The sequence below is a fragment of the Colletotrichum orchidophilum genome (assembly GCF_001831195.1).
Source record: "Colletotrichum orchidophilum strain IMI 309357 chromosome Unknown Scaffold_128.1, whole genome shotgun sequence".
NCBI classification, from domain to species: Eukaryota; Fungi; Ascomycota; class Sordariomycetes; order Glomerellales; family Glomerellaceae; genus Colletotrichum; species Colletotrichum orchidophilum.
The window spans coordinates 95,347-114,708 of NW_019173084.1; the positions used below are offsets into that span (position 1 = coordinate 95,347).

The following is a 19,362-nucleotide window of genomic DNA, read 5'->3' on the forward strand; positions in this document are numbered from 1 at the left end:
CCGAATCCAGCTTAATGGGAAGGGAGGGGGAAGACGGATAGCAGCTGCAAGCACAGTTGTAGTCGGGGCCCCGGGGGGCGACTTTAATGTGGAAAGAGCTTTTTGGGTCTGCCGGGAGGAGAAATGCGAAAGGCGATGGCGCAGGATGGTGGGAAAATCAGCTGGATCGTGAGTCTTTGGAGAGAGGGAGCGACACCAATAGCCTGAGAGGGAGAAAAAGAGGATATCCCAAAATATGGACCCAAGGCTCGGGATTTCCGTATTGGGTAAACCGAGAAGAGGGACGTGAAGGGACGTGAGGGACTGCGAAAAGATGAGTGAGTCGACGATGGGTGACAGGGGGCCCCTTTTTGTCATCACACGGACGAGCGAGACAAAAGCTGGAACGGTCGATATACCCACTCCCGGTGGCCCCAGTGGAGAGTGAGAAGTGTGTCCGTGTTTGGGAGCGGGCGACGGGTACGTGGGCTGAAGATGATGGATCTCAGTACCTTACACAAAGGAACCCGGGAGAAGAGGAGCCTCGCCTTTGCAGCTAGCTACCTTGCAGTGAGCGGAATCTAGAGCTCGCGAGGAGGAGAGGAGGAGAGGAGGAGGAGGAGGAGGAGGGGTCACCCCCATCTTCCTTCCCGTCACGGCAGGGCGGTCTAGAACGGCGGCCGAAACTCTTTCATGGTTGGGATGGGGTGTGGTGTGTGGACGTCTGATTCACGATGGTTGGTGGTTGATGCCCTTCCCGGTTCCGATGTCCCGGGCGGCACGGGAGGGCGGACAAACGCATACGCCCACCACACACGCGCGCACACACACACATCTTTGGTGTCAATCACAACCAGAGTTCGAATGAGATTGGCAATCTATCATGGCAGCGTCGGTGCGGTATGCGTGATGGACGGCGCGCCGCGTGGATGCTTTGATTGGGGGGGGTTTAGGAGGGGGGCAAGATGGTGAACGGGCTTCACAGCCTCACTCAGGATAGAAACAGTTGATCGGTGATCGGTGAACAGGCCGCGCCGTTGCCGTGGTAGTGTATCTGTACAGAGTAGTAGTCTGGCCGATACGAGGGTTACGCGCGTAAGGGGGCACGGGGGAGCTTGTTGACCGAGAAAAGGTTTGATAGATTGGGTTGCTTGAATGATGAAGAACGACAGAAGTCGACGACGGTGAACCTTGGGACGAATCAGGAACGCCAACTCCAAAGTCAGATCACAATTCCAAGGAGAATGTTCATGTGAAAGTGGGGTCTATTGTACATCATCGAATAAGGGTCGTCGTCCGGTCGTCGTTCAAGGCCGAAAGGATCGACGATCTAGTTGGAAACGGACAGCAGAGCCTCTCGAACGTGTCATTCTGGGCGGTATCCCGTCAAGGACGCATGTCAAAGAATAGATACACACACACACAAATTGGCGGAAAATCAAGCTGAGATGGAGATGGCATTGATCTCTCTCGCTAGGTGGGTTCGTTGGCCGGGAGGGTGGGAAAAAGGGGGGGGGGGGGGGTGTGGGGTGCCATTGATGCTACACCGTTCCCCTACGTCATTGTGGTCTCGTCGACCGGTTTTGCGCCGCTGCACCGGTGGCTCGGGAGAGACGCAGCGCGACGACGACAGGCGAGAGAGAGAGGGCTGCACAATTCCTTTGCAGATTCGCCATTGGCCAGGTTCCGCGGTTCGGATGTCTGGCCCGGGAGACAGGAACGGATGTGAAGACACTCGCTCACACAGGGGCTAGCCAGCGCAGAGATGCTCATGCTGCCAGATCGGGGGTTTCCTCTACAAACTATGTAGTAGGTACGCCACCCAGCATGTCGCAGCCAGGGGTGCCATGATGCTCAGCCAGGGAGCTGCCCTGATTGTTTCGTCTGTTTGGCTTTTTGGGGCCCTGGAGCTAGCAGGGAACGGAGGGGTTCCGATGGCAGGCCTGAGAGTCATGCGAAAGAGGACAATTTTTGGGGGTTCACTGTAAAATCTGAGGAGAGTACGCAGTAGGTAGGTATGTGTGTGCGTTTGAGTGTGACGGTTCTGGTAATCCATTATCCGCCCAGGCACGCCGTTGACGGGATGACCTCGAAACGAGATGATGCTGTGACACATGGCAGGTGAAGTGAGTGATTGGCGTTTTGTGGCTTTGCGGCGAAAGCCAAGATTGGGATAAGCCGTGGTCTGAGAGTCGAGAAATTCGGCAGCAAGTGTTGTGAGAGCAAAGGTGTGTGACAGTGTGTACGACTACGTATGTGTGTGTCTGAGTCGACTGGAGTAGCAGGAAAAGAGTGACGACTGAACAATGAAAAGGGAGCATTCCAGAGGGAAAACTCAAACCAAGCGGCGGCGAATGACGAATACTGAAAAAGCATGGTGTAATGGCAAACGCACAGTCTCGGCCAAGCTCATTTTGTTATCTCAATCGGCCCTACGAAGCAACCGATTCGGATGCAAGATTGGACATCGATCACATCTGCGACAGCGCTACGGCAGTGGTTGCTTCTTGTTCTTCTTCTTCCGCTTAGTGTATGGTCGCTGGCTAGTCCTCTATCTGTCTAACAATAGCCGACCGCTCGTGCTCGAACTTAGCACACCTCCGAGGTGCTTCCCGTCACACCCTCTCTAACCTCTCACAGGGAACATGGCTTGAAAATACACCCTACCCTTTACCACTGTAGGTACCCCTTAAGGCCCAGACGGGCACTGGCGACGGGTCGACGAACCTAATAGCGGAACGGCTATGGTAGTGAGATCGCGCCAGAGACGTTCTGTTGGGAACGCATAGAAGAGTTGGGATGCCAATACCCGTTAGCTTGAAAGCCCCCCCCCGTCCAACTCGCCCTGTTCGGTATCTCTGACAGGGCTACCGCCGGAACATTGCCGGCGGCCGGACTCGGGGTTCGCAGTGTATGAGTTGACAACATCTGAGTTTTTCCCACCGCATTTACAATGCTAAGAGCAAGACGCGCGCGTTCGTGACGTTACATCGGGTCTCCTTGGATAGTTTGAAGGCGGCCTGAATGCTAACGCTCAGAAGCCTAAAGGCAGTGTCCATTTGCCATTGTGAGTGATGCGATTGATGTGCGCACCTCACCTCCTCGACATGGCACCAATGCTGTCCTTACTTTTTGTCATTTCACACCTACAGGTATGAATTCTCCTCCTCGGCGGCCGACCCATTCTCAGGTGAGAGAGAGTGCGAAGAAGGCCACTATGGCCCGGAGAGGTGCGGGTACGGCGCACAAAGACACAAGACACTCGACTGATAACGACGGCATCGAGTCCACTGCGTCGTCTTGGTGCAGGCACGTGTGACGCGAGGTGAGTGCGCTAAACAGCTCCAGATGTTCTGCAACTGTCGTGAGAAGAGGCAATGATAGGCGCCTGTGGTTCGGACAGCTCAGCAGAGCTTCATTTGGGGCAAGACAGAAAACGCAGTGAGGGTGTCGGAGGGGGTAATGAGAGGGGGGCGTGAGTTGAAATGACGGCATGGGGGTCAACGACGCAGGCACGGGGGGCTAGCTGTGCTGCACACACCCTTTTTTTTTTCCTTTTTGGAGAGAGTTTTTTTGAAGAGAGGAAGAGAGAATGCACAGAATGGATGGCTAAGGGTTCCTGGCAGGGATGGCGGGAATCTTGGAAGGCTGGAGGGGAGGGAGGGGTGGCATTGCGAGAGTCAAGACTCAAGGCAAGGTGTCCATTCAGGGGATTTCACTTGAGTTTCTGTATGACTCTCACTCTCATTCAGTGGTGTTGCGCTCACTCACTCACTTTTACTCACTTAGGTACTCACCCCACCACCTCATATGTTCACTCACTCTTCACTCTCATCACACAGGTGTCCGTACCTAGGTAAGGTAGAGACGGGAAGGGGGAGGTGGCGGTCATCGATAGGGGTTTCCGCGGCAGGATCCACTCTTTCTAGCACAATGCCATTTCTAGCGCAAGGGAAAATCCTCGACGGCGGCAAGAGCTGCACACTAAGCAGGGTACGTACCTGGGTGTACCCTTGGCCCTCAAGGTTGCCTCTTCCCTCCATCTTGTCGCCTCTGCAAGCTCTTTGCACCAACAACAAGTCTTTTTAGCCACACACTCGACGCGGCTGGAGCTTTGTTCTCCTTATCGCCGAATCCACCCATAGCAACATTTTCGACTCGACCTCTCTCCACTCCTTTCTGACGACTCTTGTGGACCCTTCGTGTTTTTCTCTCCCGTTCCCTCCATCACTCACCCTCCCCTCACGCTCGCCCGCTCTCGCGCCCCGCCAGCCGAGCAAGTCCGTCTGGCTTGGCCAAGGTGCCATGGACAAGTAGCAGGATCACAGATCACAGCCCACTCTTCGTAGGGCCCGCCATGGCAGGGCAATGGGCGAGGCGTGGGATTGTCAACCATCATCCATGTCTGTGATGGGCGCTGGTGACGGGCGTGGGGCACGGGCGTGAGCATCGACGTCAAACATGGTTCAAGGTCCATCCTCTCCATCTTGCTCCTCCAATACCTCCCACAGACACACCTACGAATACTCTGTTTTCCATACGCCGTGGTGTACGGAGAACAAGTGTATGGATACCACGGAGCAGAGCCGTCAATCTTGCGTGATAACCCAGAGGCGCACCATACACGCCAATCCCCTAGCACCGGGGCCGAGAAACACCACACACGCTCCAAGCATCCAAGCAAGGAACCGGCGACGAGTCGACGACGGGCCCGTGGAGCCTCCCGGTCTGCTCGTTGCCGTTTTCTGCTGCTGTTCCTGGGATCTGCTTTCCTCCGCGCTTTCTCAGCTGTAGCTTCTCCAGTTCTTTCTCCCTTCTCCGTCTTGTGTTTTTCGCCATTCATTACGTCCCGTCTCTCCGCTCCTTCCGCCAGCTTTCTAAGCTTCCCGACTCCATTGATTATCCCCTCCTCGCCCTCCTCCTCATCCCTCTCTTCCCCGTCCTCAATCTTTCACTCCGACCTTTCAACCCCTTCAACTAGCTTTCCCATTCCCTCACGCAATGGCGCCTACTTTCCACGAGTGCTACCGCCGTGAGGTCCACTGATGACACCCGCATGATCACGACGATACTATTCATCCATCGATATCTGGATACTTGATTCTGTATACCCAGAAAACCTTTATCCACTAGCAGCTCTACCCCCTTCCAGTCACGACTGTTTTGTAAAGGCTTTTGTACCACGACCTGCAGGCTCTTTGGAGTTAGTTGAGGACGACAAACTGCAACCAACGACTTGGAAGCGACGATCGTTTCCTCTCTAGACAGAATGTCGGGGTCGCCTCAAGAGTCTGGCCAGACGAGCTCCGGCTCCAGCAACACACCACCGAATCCCTTTGAGAACCCAACACAGGAACAGCCCATCAAGCTGCAAACTCCACCGTTGCTTCACCCTTCGTCCGCAACGCCACAGGCGCGAAAGGACAAGAAGGAGAAGAAGAAAGTCGGCTTCCATGCCGACAGCCCTCGGCCTAGCCAACCAGCCCCGGTGGACAATCGGCCACCGAGCATCGTAATTGACGATGACTACTTTCCACAGTCAATGTCTCCCGAAGTTAACCCCTTTGATACACCTAGACCCGTTGATACTCCAAGGCGGGACACGGACGCAACGCCAGCAGGAGCTCCCGATGCCGGCGAGCTGCGCCGTGCTCTCACTCAGGTTTTGATTTCGGAGAAGCAAGAGAGCGGCCCCTCTGAGACACCTGCCCGACCCCGGCCCGTCCTCCGCCGTAACACCAGCTACGATGCTCCGGAAGAGAGGCAGAAGGCCGATCTCGCTGAGCAAACCGCCGGCGAACGGCAGCAGCGTTCGGGTCTGGAGGCCCGCCAGCGTGCCAACCGCTTGGCCGTCAGCGTCGAGAATTACTCATCACCACCTTCTCGTCGCAACTCCATTGAGGGACCTTACAATCCATTCAGCGACGATGAGGAAACCGATCAGGTCACCGGCTTGAGCTCTGCGGTAGACGGTTCAGATGAGCGACAAAACGTTCGGTCTCGTCCCAGGAAGAACTCACACTTGGATGCCGAGAATCTTGTCCGATCCCACACAAGACGTGCCAAGAAAGGTGGCCGAGGACCCAATGACTATTTCAAGTATGAGCCGCCTTCTGGTGTTCGGTCTGGCACCGCTACGCCCACCTTGGAGCAGTCTTACGCACATGACTACGTCCCGCCCCCCAAGCAGTACCAGGGCGGTATTCTATCATCGCTGCTCAAGCTATACAACGAGAATGGCAGCGGTGGTAACAGTGGTAGGAACACGGGATCCAACACTCCGGCGACGGCGACGCCCAGCCACTCTCCTCCGGGTTCCATGCCACCCTCCGCCGCTCCTTCGATCCCTGGATCACCACGACCTTCTCGGCCCAACAGTGGATTGTTCAACTACCACAAGAAGCAGGGCTCTCGGTCTTCCATGGCCCTAGCTGAACTCATGAAGTCATCGTCTGCCATGGCTGGGCCGGCTTCCAGTGTATTCAGCCAGGGCTTCACTGAGAAACTCAGGACCGAGCCCCCTTCGCGGCCGAAGAAGAAGAAGTCTGGAGTCTGGGGCGGATCCTCACCAAAGTCATCAAAGGCTGAAGAGAAGCATAGGATTACTAAGCACATTGCTCAGATCCTGTCGAGACATAAGTACCTTGTCAAACTGTGCAGGGCGCTGATGATGTATGGAGCTCCTACGCATAGGCTCGAGGAGTACATGAAGATGTCGGCCCGTGTGCTTGAGATTGAGGGTCAGTTCCTCTACATACCTGGTTGTATGATTATCAGTTTCGACGACAGCGCAACCCACACGACCGAGGTCAAGATAGTGCGCTCGGTACATGGCGTGGATTTGGGCAAACTGCGCGACGTGCACGACATCTATAAGCAGGTTGTCCACGATCTGATCAGCGCCGATGAGGCTACCATCATGCTGGAGAACATCACGAGCCGCAAGCTCAAGTTCGGCAACTGGATGCGCGTGCCCATCTATGGTCTCGCCAGCGCATGTGTGGCCCCCTTCGCGTTCCAGGGACGCTTCATCGACTTACCCATCGCTTTCATTCTCGGTTGCATTCTGGGCTGGATGCAACTGATCCTTGCCCCGAGCAACGAGTTGTACGCGAATGTCTTCGAAATCACCGCCTCCATCGTCACGTCCTTCTTGGCCCGCGCCTTCGGCTCCATCAACCACGGCGAACTGTTTTGTTTCTCTGCCTTAGCGCAGAGCTCAATCGCACTTATCCTTCCTGGTTACATGGTACTGTGTAGCAGTTTGGAGTTGCAAAGTCACAACTTGGTCGCTGGTAGTGTTCGGATGGTTTATGCCATGATCTACACCCTCTTCCTCGGATACGGAACTACCATTGGCACTGCTCTTTACGGCATGATCGACCGTCACGCCGAGTCGAGAACTACCTGTACCAACCCGCTTAATAGGAACTGGTACTTGCTGTTTGTTCCGTGCTTCACCCTCTGCCTCTGCATTATCAATCAGGCCAAGTGGAAGCAAACACCGGTCATGATCACCATCTCGCTTGCTGGATTCCTGGTTAACAGCTACTCGTCCGACTTTTTCGTCGGCAATGCTCAAATCTCAAACATGCTTGGCGCTCTCACCGTGGGACTGCTAGCTAATCTCTACTCCCGCCTTGGTCGCCACGCTCACAACTTATTCCTCGACTTCCTAGACTGGTGGGATGCTCGGATGGCCCCGCGCTTCGTCAGCGTCAGCCGCCGTCGCAACGAGCGTCCTCGCCCGGAAATGTACCAGATGTCTGGCCAGAATGCCGGATCCTCCGGTCCCTCGGGCATTCACACCCCCGGAGAGAACACCCCTGAAGGATCGGCGCCAGCAACACCTACTACTGCTACCTTTTCCGAAAAGGACAAGGCTCAAGGGATCGTCCCCGAGCGGAAGCGGACAGTGGGCTATGGACTCGCCGCCGCGGCTATGCTTCCGGCGATATTTGTGCAGGTTCCTAGTGGTCTTGCGGCAGGCGGGTCATTACTGGCAGGAGTTACATCGGCTGATCAAATCACGAACAATAACGGTACTTCGTCAACGACCGACACTTCGGATCTTAACAACTCGGCCTTTGCGGTTCTTCTCAGCGTTATTCAAGTTGCTATTGGTATTACAGTTGGACTCTTCATGAGCGCCCTCATGGTCTACCCTCTTGGCAAGAGAAGAAGTGGCTTGCTCAGCTTCTAGGTGACGCGATGTCACACGGTTTTACCAGCGTGGTTTTGGCTCTCGCCACTGTTCGGTAGTTTATTTAACATTCGGAGGTGGGGTCACGAGCCGGATGTGGAGCTGGGGCTCGCGGCAGAGTTCAGGGCAAAGGAAGAATCTTTGGCGTTTGATGAGAAGTATAGAAGGGCAAGCATATGATATGGCACTTTGGCGTTTGTCGGCAGCGGTCGTTTGGATTGGATTGAATTCACTTTGTTCTTTCAAGCATTGGCAACGGAGTAACAGTACAAGACGTCATATTTGGCGGCAACAATTACAGCGCTAGACAACATTGAGGATATAGACGTAGAGCTAAAACAATGGATCCGAGCTCCGCTCTCCATATATACCATACTAATATTGTCGCTTGTCGGACTTTCACGGTGAGGTATACCTTGGGCATGGAGCCTTCAGTTCGTTGGCTCACGCTTCGGCGCGTTGGTATGGGCGACTACCCATCCAGTCTCGCAGATCGAAACTAGTCGGCCTATAAAAGTAAGACTAGAAGAATACATCACGGGGTCTATGGTGCACTGGGGCCACAGGCGTATGCTGAAGTGTGGTGACGCCACAAGTTGAGCAAGTTGGAGCTTACTTAACTCGATCCTGACGTATAAACTTCTTAGTTCTAACCATCCATGGTACAAGCTTTCGTAACCATAATGGTTGGCGATTCCCGGTGGAAAAAGAACCTTGACGGAAAACTGTGAGACTAGATAAACCTCCTTCCACTCCTCACACCCTTTTTTGATTTTTTATCGAAGGTGTCTATTGTTCTGCATCTTGAAGACTCCTTGGTTCGAGAAGAAGCACACTACATCTCGCGGTAAAAGTTCCCCAGAGTTCTCCGCAAAATTACTCAAACCACCTTCGCCGAACCAGATGCGCCAAATCTGCAATTGCTAAAAGGAACAAAAACAGCAAAGATGTTCCGCCACATTTTCAACCACAAGGTCCCGTACCCTCGTCCCATCGGCTTCACCGTTCCCGAAAAGGGAACATACACAGGCCTCGACTCAATCGCGGCCCACGGCCTCGGCACCGCACAGTCCCCCGAGCGGACGGGACGGGTCCGCTGCGTGGCCATCAGACAACAAGAGCAACTGTACAAGGACCTCAAACAACTCCAAAGGGACCAGGCGCTCGATCACGCAAATCTGGATCATCACTACGCCATGAAGATGCAGGATGCGACGGCGCAGTATCGGTCGAACCTGCGCTGTCTGGGGGGCGGCGTGTACTCGAATGGGGATGTGTTGTTGGCCAAGAGGCTTGCAAAGTGCCATGGGAGGCGGATCAAGGCTTTGCGGAAGGAGAGGGAGAGGAATCGGAGGTGGTTGGATTTGTGGTTTGATGGGCGGGTTGTGAGGATTATGGGTTTGTTGAGGAGGGAGTGGGAGATGTGTGGTTCTTGTGCGGGGTTTCCGTACTGGGGAGATGGGGCGCGTGGAGGTGTTGTAGGTTTTGGAATGGATTTGTGAGCGAGAGGGTTGGGAAAATGCATGTTGAAACTGGGGGGAGGGGTGTTGCTGTGTATTCATTCACGATGGGAGAAGACGTTTGGATGTTAAACATCTGGATGGAGTAGCTCTAGGAATCAACGAATTCGTCTTCTTTTGTATCGTCATCTGCATCTTCGTGTAGGCCAGTCCTTGAGAAGGACTGATTACTCGTCTTTCAACCATCTGTCATTTATTGTGTGTCTTATATATGTACGGCCAGAGAATTCGGACTTGGGTAGTCGGCTTTACTTAGGACACTCGTCTCAACTAGAATTCAAGGTGACAAGGCGTGATATAGGTGTCCGTCTCCCATACAAATGAAAGTGACATGATTCAACTTAGGCATAATTTTTGGGTCTTAACGTACGTTATCTTGGTGACAACACACGGGCATATATGCCACGTTGGCAAGCGGCCCCGTATAGAAACATCCTAGGCGTCTTCTATCAATTTCACACCATGTCAGAACTCCTGTTACACAGGTCCGAGGTGAGTTACTCGTATAATTGACATCCAGTCATCAACTCGAATCACATTCGAAACTTCAATCTTGTAAACACTTTCAACCTCGATAACTTGCCATCTCCTTATCTATCAGGGCAAGTACGGAACCAAGGGCCTCATCGATTACAGTAACCGAGCTCGGCTGGAATCTTGATGCGATAGTTAACGTTTGAAACACTGATCACCAAAGATGAAAGTCGTCGATGATTTCTCCTGGTTTTGAGTGGCCCTTGACACATCGGTTATGTCTGGGGCACAGGTCAGGCCATTTGGGGTTGGGCAGCACCGCTCTAAGGCAGGTTTTGCAAATTAGCGGGCAAGACTATTCATTGCCACCATCGTTGGGTGACTGCACGCGGAGATAAAACGAGTGGTCTGGGCTGTGTTAATTTAGCCATTAAAAGTCAGAACAAGGTTGATGCGAAATGCAAAAGCCCATCCAGGTAGGTTTCGAGAAAGGGGGGTTGATAGGCCAAAGGATTTTATAAACTTCTCAAATGTCGAGTAGCTGGGTGCCTGTTTAATTCGACAGGCTAAGCCTGTTTCTCCACCTAGTCTGGGCAACGGAAACACTTATTCCGTCCAGCAGTTTAACGCTATCCTTTAAATTCGAAGACCATCTTGTTTGGACGGTTCAGCTTTCACGCCACGCTGCTGAAGATTACCATTTGAACCTTCACTTTGTAATATATCTATTTTCAATTAATGCAAATTTGTGGTTACATCAAGGAACTTAACTCTCCGGACTTTCACTCATTGATCGTTCAATTTGCTAGCTTTATTTTTTATATCTCCTGAGAGACATTGAGGGTGGATACATTCCCAGGTTATTGTAGCTAAACTTCTCTCCGGATTGAATCGCATCACAGCCTGTCCATTACGTCTTCTTGAACACCACCAGACGCTACTGCAGATTCGCCTTTTTAAGCAGTGCGAGTAATCTTATTTCCCAAGAATCAATTAGCTAACTGCGTCGTAATAAGACCACAGTACACTCTATGACCTACTTCCAAAGCCACTACATCGTGAAGTTCACAGCCCTCCTCGGTGTCTTTTTCTTCATATCACCCGCCGTAGCTGAGATATACTGCCGCACCGTGTCTTTGGTAAGTGAGCCATGATCAGGAAGCCAGTCCTGGCTCCCGCCCACCCAGGATAGGTCAGGTCAATGCTAGAGGCTTGGAAAGATTGCGACCGCTTCTGTGCGGCCCCGAATCACGTGAGTTTTAAGACAGTGCACTATCAGAGGAAGCCAAACTTGCGAAAGTGACGACCGAGTAACATCTAGTAAGGGTTGAAACCGGTTCATTGCAGGTAGCAAGTGCCATGTTCTGTGGATCTTGCTTTTTGGACTGAATGCTGAAAAGCAAAGAGAACAAGGACTATGATTGCTGGTGCTGGTAGTAGCTGCTAGCCAAGAACTTCTTTCGGCATAGATACAATACCAAATGAAAAAGCTTTTGCGCACTTTATCGATATCATCAAGTATAGAAGGAATTTTATACCAACAAAATGATTCGAACCATATCTAAAATGAGCCAGAGCGAAGGGATTTTGCAACGCATCATGGTCACCTACCGTCATGTAGCCAGCATCATTTCGCACGCATTATGGAGTTTCAACTGTCACGAGGCGGATCAGGGGTCGTGCGCTAAAACATATACGGAAGAGACAGGTTTTAGATAACGGGTAGTCGCACAATGGCATACGGCCCCTGTACACGGAGGAGGCACCTTGCTGCAGCTGGCGGCTGAGTACATGCTATACCCACCAAGGTTGGTATCGTATTTGCGACCTTTAAACAGACTACCTTGGGCTAGCGTACATGTACCAAATGCAATGCTAGATTTGATAAGAGAAGGAAGAAATTCTTGGGAAATTTTCCACAGATCCTGAAGGAGGTGGATTCCCCATCAGGGATAAGTCACATCTTGAGGCAAAATAGCCCCCCTTGGAGACGAAGAGCAAAGTTCCAAGCTGAGTTGTCTCATATTGGATGGCAAAGCTTGACTATAATCTACACCCCCCTTCAATCATTGATTCTTGTGATTCCTGAAGGCAAAACTTGTTATTACCAAGTGCTGCGTCACCACCTCGGAAGCGTTTTCAGACCCTATAATCCGGTCAAGCCCCTGTAGAGTGTAGCAAGAGAAGAATAGACTGGACAGCTCCTCAAGTAATTGCAACAAAAACGTACCCAAGAATTTAAACTCTATCCTACAGCAGCAAGCAATGGCCCTGGTCAAGGACGGCATTCCTAAGAGGCACACAACCGCTGTAGGCTCAAAATCTCGAGAAATGGATCTGATGGGCCTTGGAGCATTCTAAAGGACCGAGATCAACTTCCAGTAAATTTGCCCAGGTAAGTGAGGATGTGTAGCTTTTCAGAAAATTCATTGGAAAAATTGACACGAAGACTTGAAGAATGGAACCTTAGGAGAATGACGCAACTTGTTGGAACGATTATGAGAGGCATTGTGTTGAAGCTTCTTCGTGAGATGCGTCATACCTACACTGCTTTAATGATCGCGATACTCATTTGCAGTGACTTCAGCCCACTACAATACGTTAAACACGACCGCTCGACAGATATCCGGAACTTCCTTTCCATATTTAGAGCTGAGCGGTTGATACTTTAGCCTGAACAGACCAAAACTAAATGTGAAGTACGTACTCAGTAGTAGCCTAAGCTAAGTTGAATCCAAGGTGGATTTGTGTCCTCGTTGGCCAGATTCGTTGTGGATCGGAAATGAAATAATATTGGTAAAAACCCTTGTTCGAGGGCGCCAGGGCGCCAGGAAAACCATCAGAAGTGGGGTTGTAGCCCTCCGCATGTCCCACAACTATGGCAAAATGGAGCTAAGGATAGTTAGAATATGTGATTTTGCGAACTTCGGTTCGGCGGACCACTTTCATAGCGTAGGCCTGGGTTCCAGGCGCGAGGCAACCCTCCCAAAGGCGTTCTCAAAGACACATGACTCACTCTCCCAACGACATGGACCAGGCCAATGATACCTGTTCTGCCGACCTCTTCGACTGGTTACGTCTCTGCTCCAATATCTGCGCACGCCTCGAGGCGTGGGCCGGGAAGTTGACATCAAAACCTCTCATCACACTCGCACAAGAGCTCATTCGGGAGCTTACTACCACGACTCGAGCTTTCGAGCATGAAATCAACTGTATAAGCCACCCGATAGGTTCGGCTACCGAGCCGGAAGATCAATATTGCTGGCCTCTTAGCGTGCTAGAGGCTGCCAACCGAGTTTACCACTGTATTGAACTCGCCCTGAGCATCCTCAGTTATAGCAACAATTTCGAGCCTGCAGGAGATGAGGGTGCACTTAACGCCTTATTCTTCGTCTTGGGAGGCCGCACACGCAATTCCGACGACGCTTCCAGAGCTCGGCTGGGCCAGGAAGTCCTGAGAGCCCTTAGCCCTTGGTTCGGGCCTCTTGCTACTCAGAATTGTTACTGGGGCTTAGATCAGTCGCACCCCTGCATAACCCCAAACACGGCTATAGAAATCAAGTTTGTGATACCTATTTCGGCTATCTTTCCATAAGTTGGGCGTTAAGCTAACATAGGTAACAGCGAGGTGATAAGTACCTGTCTTCAGAAAACCTTCCACACCTTTTCACCAAGATACGTGCACACCTATCCCACTCGGGGTGACATACCATATGTCATCGATCCGTCGGTCAATGCATGCGCGGGGAGCTTTGGAATCGTTCGAAAGGTTCACGAAAAGATTACCAGAAAGTCTTATGCTGAGAAAACCTACCGCAATCTCTTCTCTGGCAAAGAACGCAAGGCTGTTCTCAATGAGCTAGGTGTTCTGGAGATCTGCTGTCACCCCAACATTGTCACGCTAGTCGATGCCTACGAGGTCGTTGATGAGCCACACACCATCAATATTGTTATGTCACCATGGGCTCCCGTTACGCTTCACGAGTTTCTTTATACCTCCAGTACCAAGAGGAAGGAGCATTTCCCCTGGTTCAAGCCAGACCAGCCGATCTCAGACAGACGCGTTTACGACATCATGTTGAGGCTCACAGAAGCCCTTGCTTACCTCCATGGACTCTCCATCAAACATAAAGATATCAAACCAGATAACATACTCCTTCATACAGAGGGGGACGAAGTGACACCATATATCACTGTTGGTTTACGTAATCACAGGGTGATTTGTTCGATCGAACCGTGGTGACGAAGGGTCAATTACTCTTGTATTGATCTCTACGTGAAGTGGAAAAGAGAGGTTCCACCCGTTAGTTGGATCGCCGGTTAAACGCTAATATAGAGACCCTCAGATGGCCCCTGCGCTGGCGCTGACTCGAGGTCGAATTAGGCTTCTAATCCGATACTAATTATTTTTTTTTTATTATTAATCTCGTACGATTAAAAAGGTAATTTAATAATTTCGTAATAATATATAATACGCCGATAGAAATAATATTTATAATTCCTTTTCCGCTTCTTTCTTAAGCCCCTTCCGTATAACCTATCCTTTTATATATATCGTAATTATTTTATTATTAATAAATCGTTTTAGGCTTAAGTTTAGGTTTTATTTAATAAAAGCGTTTACTAAATTATCTTCGCTATTAATCTAATAGATCTTAAGAATCTTACGTCGCTTATATAATTACTGTAAGGCTATAATATTTATTATTAGCCTTTTTTTTTTAATAATATTTAATTTAATAAGGTATTTATATAATAAATAAGAATTTATATAAATAATCGTTAATATCGTAAATAAAATTAATCGATCCGTAATTTATTTAAATATAATAAAGATCGCGTAGGCAAGGTCGACGTCGTTAACTATCTTATAGATTTTTAAGGCTAGAACGCTTTTAATTACTTTTTTATTTTTAATTAATAAATAATAAACGATATTATTATATATTATGAATTCGTTATCTCTTATAACCTCGTTTATTAAGATAATAATATATTTAAATTAAGAGGTTAAATTTACGTTATTTACGAACGATTTATTAATAAAGACGTAGAGCTTAGTAGAGGCTAAATTTAGTGGATAATAGGTTAGCTTATAATTTAGGTTTATTATTTATTAGCTTAGCTATTTATTTAGCGCGGTAATGTTTTTTTTATTTAGATTTATAACTTATATTATTCTTATAGTATTAAACGTTATTTTAAATTAATAAATATTAACGATATACGATCTTTTTACTTATTCTATTTAATATCTCTTTTACCGGTTACGTAATATAAAGTTAACGAGGGTAATCTTTTTATCTTACCCTTTTTAATAAAAAACGACGGTATCGTTTTTAATCGTAAGGATCTTTCCGTTAAATATTAATAAATAGTTAATAGTAAGGATTTCTTTTAGTTTAATAATAAATCCGGCCTTTTTAAGCTTTTTATCTTTTTTTTATATAAATTCGATATTAAATACGCTTAGTGTATTATCGGTTTATATACTAACGATCTTATAAAGTCTTTTTAAATAATTAAAGATTAATAAATATAAATTATAAATTAACGTAATTATACCTAACTATTTAATATAAAAATCGTAGTAGGTCGCTTATTAATAGGTTCCCGATTTTACTAGCTTATATAATAATTTAAATATTTTAATAATCGTACCTTTTAAATACTTATTAATTATCTTTTTTGGGAAGTAAATAAAGATCTTCTATGTTAAACTAATAGCGGATTATATATACGCTTACGTAATATCTTTATTTTATATATAATATCCGTTTTTAATAAAGGAAGGGATTAAAGTTAATATTAACCGTTAGCTACTTTTTTAAACCGTCGGCGATTATATAAATAATTCTACTTTCTTAACGTCGTTATATCCTTAGATTACGTAATAAAATTTCTTATACGGCGTATTAATTCCTTTATTTTTAATTTTTTAAATTATATATAATTTAAAGATCTATAAATTAGCGTGTTTATTTAGATCGTATAAAATAAAGCGATATACGCTTTAATTTTATAAGGTTTCTATTTCGATAATATTTAAAGCCTCGTAAGGCTTATTTTTTACAGTAATAATCCTTTTTTTTTATAATTTAAAAGCTAATTCGAAGTCTATTTTCTCTTTAGTTAAATAGAAAATATTAATATAATCGTTAATTAATCCGTTATAATTAAAAAGCTACGGAATTAAGTTCTTTTAAAGCCGACCTTACCGCCGTTACGGCGGATTTAGTAATTAATTATCTAATTTATTAACTATAACGATCTCGTTAAAAACGATCTTTAATTAGTCGATTTAGTCTTCGCCTTTTTAAATAAGAAGTAACTATTCGACCTCCCTTAGCTCTTCTCTTTTTTCCTTATAAATTATCTTTTCGTTTATTTAATTATATAATCGGATCGCCGTTATTACGATTTTAAATAATTAGTTTTAATTTTTTATAATTATATAAAAGCGCTCGTTAATAAAGACTAGTTTATATAATCCGGTTTATTTATTTACGATATCTTTCTAAACCCGTATATTTAAATTTAATAAGATATTAAGATTTTATAATATATTAGGCTTATTACGTACCGCTAAGGCTTTATTAATTTACTTTCTTATTTTTAAATCTTATAAAGCTCGTATTACTTTCTTAATTATTTACGCTTTTTAAATAATATTAAGCGACGGCGATAATAAAATAATAGTTTTAAAATACGATTTAAATATTAAAAGTATTAAAATTAAATTTTATAGTCCGGTAATATTGTTATAATATTTTAACATTATTTATAAATAGTCGTCGTTTATAAGATCTGGGCTTTTATTTTTAATAATTTTAAACGCTTTTTTTAATTATTAATAGGCTCGTTCGATCTTATTAATATTATAATAAGCCTTAACTAATACTATTCTTAATTCGATCTTATATAATCTAGCGTTTTTTTTAAATTCGGTAGATTTAAAGCTAGTTCCGGTATTAATTCGTATATTATTAAGTAGGCCTTAGTACGTATCGATTTATTACGTTTTTAATATTACCTAAACCGTTTTTACTTAAAAATCGGTAAAGAACTGCCTTATTTAAAAAAAAGTAATTAAATCGATTATATAAAGAATTAGCCGGCTATTTAAATAAAAAACGTTTATAATTATCTTTTAATTAAAATTAAATTTATTATAGATTTTAAATTTAAATCGTTATAAGCTCTGTGCGTTTATTTAATATTAATAATAGAATTTAATTAAATATTTTATTACCGCGATTTTAATATCGTTATTTAATTATTTAAATAAAATATAAAGTTTTTAAACTAATAAATAATTAAACTTCCGATAAAAGCGCCGTAATTTAGTTTTTATAAAGTAATAAATTAATAAAATACCGGTCTTAAGCTTTATAAAAACGTAGCTTTATCGTCGTTTAACGGTTTTAAACGCTTTACTATTAATAATCTTATTCGTAAAGTTTTTAAATATAATACCGAGGCGATTTATATTTATTAAATATAAAAAAAAGGGCGTATTAATAGGTAATATATAAAAGGTTATAGTATCGAATTAAGTTTAAATATTAATTATTCCGATCCTAATGATCTATTCGCTAGGTCTAAACGTAATTTTAACAATACCGGCCTTGGCGGTATTAAGTTCGGTTAGATAGATTTTTTTTAAAATTTAAAACTACTTTTCTCTCCCCGTTAATTATTTTAAAACTCTTATATTTAAAATAATCTTTTAAAAAGTTTTTAATCCGTATTAATTATTAATGAAATAAGTCTATATAATCCTTTTTATTTAGTTAGTTAAATTATATAAAAAAGGTTTTAACGCTATTATTAAACTTATTTTTTTTTTTAAAATTACTTTTTTTTTTGTTTATTTAAGATTAAAAATAAAAGGTTTTTACCCCGGATTAAATTAAAGAGTTTTAAAGTTAAGTAATTTTTTTATTAATAAATCGTAGCTAGCCGTAGAGGAAAGCCTGCTTATTTAAAGCTTTTATAATTTACTTTTTATTAAATGTTAAATAGCTAATTACTAATAAAATAAAATAAAATTATTAAGTCTTATTTAGAACGTTTAGATCTTCGTCGTTATCGATTAAATAAGCGGTTAAATTTTTTATATTTTTAAATTTTATAATAAAGTTTATAATCTTAGGCGATTTACTTTTGTAATCGATAAAGAATTAATTATATTTAGTTAGGTTAGTTTTACCGGTAGTTCTTTTTGCCTTTTTATATCGCTTATATATTTCGGTTTTTTTTTTTTAAATAATTATTAAACTAATAGCTTTTTTTTTAATATATATAGTATTTTTAAAGTCCGTAGAACCCTGCCGTAAGAGGTTTTTAAAGGCCGTCCGGAGCTGTTTTTTTATTTTAACTTTACGATCGGGCGCCGTATTTAGTTTTTTTTCTTTTATCGTTATAAATACGGTTAATTTAATATTATTAATACGGTTTTTCGTTAATTAAAAATTATTACTATTTAAATATCCTAGTTTCGATATTAAACTTAGTTTTAAATTAAGTATAAAGCGTTTTATATTCGTTAACTTAGCTTTATAAAATAAATCTTATCTTGTTAACTTATTAAACTATAGTTAATAAATAATTAATTTTCCGTTCGTTAATTCCTTTTATTAATAAGGTTTTATTAATTTTATTAATTTATAAAATAAGCTTTTTAAAAATCTTTATCCTCGGTTTACTCTTTATTTTTCTTATTACCGATCTAAATAATAAAGTTTTAAGTTTAATAAAAAGCCTTTTTTTCTAATTATTAATTTTAAAACGGTTTTAAAAGGTGTTAACGATCGCGATAAAGTCGTTTTAATCGACTATTATATATATAACTTAATAATAATATTCTTTAGCTTTTTTAATAAGAACGATAATAATCGCTAAATAATATTAATAGTTTTAGATCTTAATCTTTTTATAATTAATATAAAATATAGTTAAAGTCTTTTATAAAACTTTATACTTTCCCTTTAAGTACTTCCTTTTTTTAAAAAAGATCTTATATAAATCGGTTAGTTATTATACGCTAGCCGTTTCTAAGCTTAGATTTTTATAACTTATAAAAAAAAAAGGATTAAAGCCGTATTAACTATAGTTAATTAATCGTAATTTAACGCTCGTATTTAATTAAATAAGGCTAAATAGCCTCGTTTTTACTGACGATTT

At 44.5% G+C, this 19,362-nt stretch overlaps 4 protein-coding genes across 4 annotated transcripts; all 4 read left to right on the top strand.

The window, feature by feature from the left end:
* Nucleotides 1–4,440: 4,440 nt before the first annotated feature.
* Nucleotides 4,441–4,773, top strand: CORC01_11602 (uncharacterized protein; the record flags this gene model as incomplete). The annotated part of the gene is made up of 1 exon (XM_022623225.1): nt 4,441–4,773. The coding sequence occupies one exon, from the start codon at nt 4,441–4,443 to the stop codon at nt 4,771–4,773; it is 333 nt and encodes a 110-aa protein (XP_022470280.1).
* A 475-nt stretch (nt 4,774–5,248) lies between these two features.
* CORC01_11603 (uncharacterized protein) lies at nt 5,249–8,182 on the top strand (the record flags this gene model as incomplete). The annotated part of the gene is made up of 1 exon (XM_022623226.1): nt 5,249–8,182. The coding sequence occupies one exon, from the start codon at nt 5,249–5,251 to the stop codon at nt 8,180–8,182; it is 2,934 nt and encodes a 977-aa protein (XP_022470281.1).
* Nucleotides 8,183–9,129: 947 nt separating this feature from the next.
* On the top strand, nt 9,130–9,684 carry CORC01_11604 (uncharacterized protein; the record flags this gene model as incomplete). Its single annotated transcript, XM_022623227.1, has 1 exon — nt 9,130–9,684. One exon carries the CDS (start codon nt 9,130–9,132, stop codon nt 9,682–9,684), a length of 555 nt encoding a protein of 184 aa, XP_022470282.1.
* A 3,520-nt stretch (nt 9,685–13,204) lies between these two features.
* CORC01_11605 (serine/threonine protein kinase) lies at nt 13,205–14,500 on the top strand (the record flags this gene model as incomplete). Its single annotated transcript, XM_022623228.1, has 3 exons — nt 13,205–13,737; nt 13,801–14,371; nt 14,459–14,500. The coding sequence occupies 3 exons, from the start codon at nt 13,205–13,207 to the stop codon at nt 14,498–14,500; spliced, it is 1,146 nt and encodes a 381-aa protein (XP_022470283.1).
* Between the last annotated feature and the right edge of the window lie 4,862 nt (nt 14,501–19,362).